At 37.5% G+C, this 2282-nt stretch overlaps 1 protein-coding gene across 1 annotated transcript; it reads right to left on the bottom strand.

Moving 5' to 3' along the window:
- Nucleotides 1-310: 310 nt before the first annotated feature.
- LOC103513943 (NADP-dependent malic enzyme-like) lies at nucleotides 311-1907 on the bottom strand. Its single transcript, XM_008478801.2, has 3 exons — nucleotides 1882-1907; nucleotides 970-1135; nucleotides 311-568 (listed from the first exon to the last, which is right to left on the bottom strand). Exons 1-3 carry the CDS (start codon nucleotides 1905-1907, stop codon nucleotides 347-349), a joined length of 414 nt encoding a protein of 137 aa, XP_008477023.2. The 3' UTR covers nucleotides 311-346.
- Nucleotides 1908-2282: the final 375 nt, after the last annotated feature.

Raw genomic sequence — 2282 nt, forward strand, 5'->3', positions numbered from 1 at the left:
CATCTAATAAATCCAAGGCACTTGATGTGAACACAAAATGAACTCTACTATATGATGGTGAGGTAGAAAAAAATCTGATTGGGAACATTACTTTCCTATGCTATACTTTATTGGCTATCTTCAAGTTGTTTCCCCAAAGATAGCCTCTATGGCCTATCACTATAGGCCACTCTATCCTAGTATGCAGGAAGTCTGAATTAGAGTGTGGTAGTGCTCTGGCCTGCCAAATCATAAACACTTTGACAGTAATGAATAGGCAGTTTAAACCATGTACGTTCACTTTAATAAATACAAAAAAAAAAAAAAAACATGTAGGTAACTAGGTATCCTACCTATGTGTCAGAAATTAGTAAATTACTAGCCTTGGTAATTTAGAAGGAAAATAAAAATTGTGACATGCATTTCTTACCTGCAGTTCAGACAAGTAGGTGAACTTGTTCAGATCTTCTTGGAACCTCCGCACACTTTCCCGACACACCTCAATCTGCTGATCCTGATTTTTAATTGTTGGTGGCATCAGGCCATGAATACCCAGTTGTTGTCTTTCCCGCAGAGAGAAAGCTAATCCCTGAAACATGAAGCAATGGAAGGGTGAAAAAACACTGTATCTACCTAAGAAAAATAGGTACTGGATTTCCAATGGTATACTTAAAATACAACCAAATTTTCATTTTCATCTCTAATATTTTCAAATATAAGGGTAAGTTAACAAATTAGGTTTTTTTTTTCATCTTCAAAGTAAAAAAGGGTGCAGAAGTCACATTTGTGGAATATTGCTACCAAAGGAACTGGCACAAACAAGCAGTGACCAGTGTTATTAAAGGGTTAGGTTAAACGCAAGAAGGAGTTTTCAGAATTAGAGCAGTGATTAATGTTATTATAGGGTTAGGTTAAAAAGGAGCTTTTCTTTTCCATGGATGTGACTCCTGCATAATTACCTTAAAAAGTCCAAACCAATTCTCATTTTACCTTGTTCAATCTGGGATCTCTAATATGGTCAATGCCTTGAACCATAGAGGGACAAATGATGTCTCCCGTAGCTTCATGATAACATCTGAGATGGTCTTGAGGTAGAGCAGCAGATAGTTTGGTCAAATTGTTCAGTGCAGAACATCTTCCACTTGCACACACAGCCCTGAAAATAGTAAAAATTAGATGAATGTCTTTGTTCTTCTTCCAAATATTAAACCAGGGTTGTCCAACCTTAGGGCACCCGAGGGCCGCAAGAGACCAAGGTAGAGAGTTGGCGGGCCGCAAAAACTCAACTCACGGGGGGGGGGGGGAGGTCAGTAGAGTTTCAGCTCATTATGATATTAGGTCAGGCATTGGCGTTTGATGGTACCTAGATAGAAACTAACTATATGAAGATTTATAAGCGTAAGTACTGGATACATTTTTATAAATTTGAAAATTTTCATGGTATCAATTATTTTTTAGTATATTTACTGTTTTTCTAATTTTCGTTATTTTTAGTCGGGCCTTCGCCGGCCGCAAAAATGAGCTCGGCGGCCGGCATGCGGGCCCGCGGCTCGCGGGTTGGACAAGCCTGTATTAATACACTCCATACATCAAATCCTTTCCAATTGAGATTAGACACATTAGCTTGATCGTAATTTCCTCATTGATAAAAATTTAGTATAATGTAAAAAAAAAATGGGGGGGTCAAGTTTGGGGGGTTGAAATTGAAATATTAGTTTCGAGGCTAAAAAAATGATGTGTAAACCTCAAGACCTAGGTAATACTAAAAGGATAATTGGGATATGCCTTCAGCTCGAAGTAAGTACATCAATCAGCATTGTATGTTTCAGACCATTGTCTGCATGATGGTCGAGTTTTACCCACCATGGATTGTCTCAGGATTGAATGCAATCTGAGGTTGACCTGGCTAGAGGGAAATCCTTGTTCATCCTCAATCCCCAGTTGGTAAACACCCAGCATAAGAAAAAATCCAGTTGGTACATCAAAATTTGTAGAGAAACGGCCTAGGGCTTAGGTAACCCAGGTATAATGATTTAATGATGATTTAACAAATTTTTTCGAAAAATATTCATCTCTGATCAATAAGTAGGTATGTGAGCTGGACAGTATTTTATGAACCCCTCTAGGTTATATTATTGGTACCTATATCTTTTATCACTGTATTATCTCCATTGTCTCATTGATATATAAATATTCCGGGCAATAATCCAAGAGTAAATAGGTATATTACTTGGTTTCCTTCTGCACATAGATTTATCTCTTGTCATTGACACTTTGACAGAAAAAATAAACATGTGTTGAGT

Source organism: Diaphorina citri, unplaced genomic scaffold (assembly GCF_000475195.1).
Source record: "Diaphorina citri unplaced genomic scaffold, Diaci psyllid genome assembly version 1.1 scaffold1051, whole genome shotgun sequence".
Lineage (NCBI taxonomy): Eukaryota > Metazoa > Arthropoda > Insecta > Hemiptera > Psyllidae > Diaphorina > Diaphorina citri.

Excerpts from the sequence above, each read along its gene's own strand:
- LOC103513943 (XM_008478801.2), bottom strand. The coding sequence starts at position 1,907 with ATGAACAAGGATTTCCCTCTAGCCAG. Across the intron at positions 1,136-1,881 it reads AAGGATTTCCCTCTAGCCAG|GGCTGTGTGTGCAAGTGGAA; the intron begins GTCAACCTCAGA and ends TACTATTTTCAG. Across the intron at positions 569-969 it reads GAGATCCCAGATTGAACAAG|GGATTAGCTTTCTCTCTGCG; the intron begins GTAAAATGAGAA and ends TTCATGTTTCAG.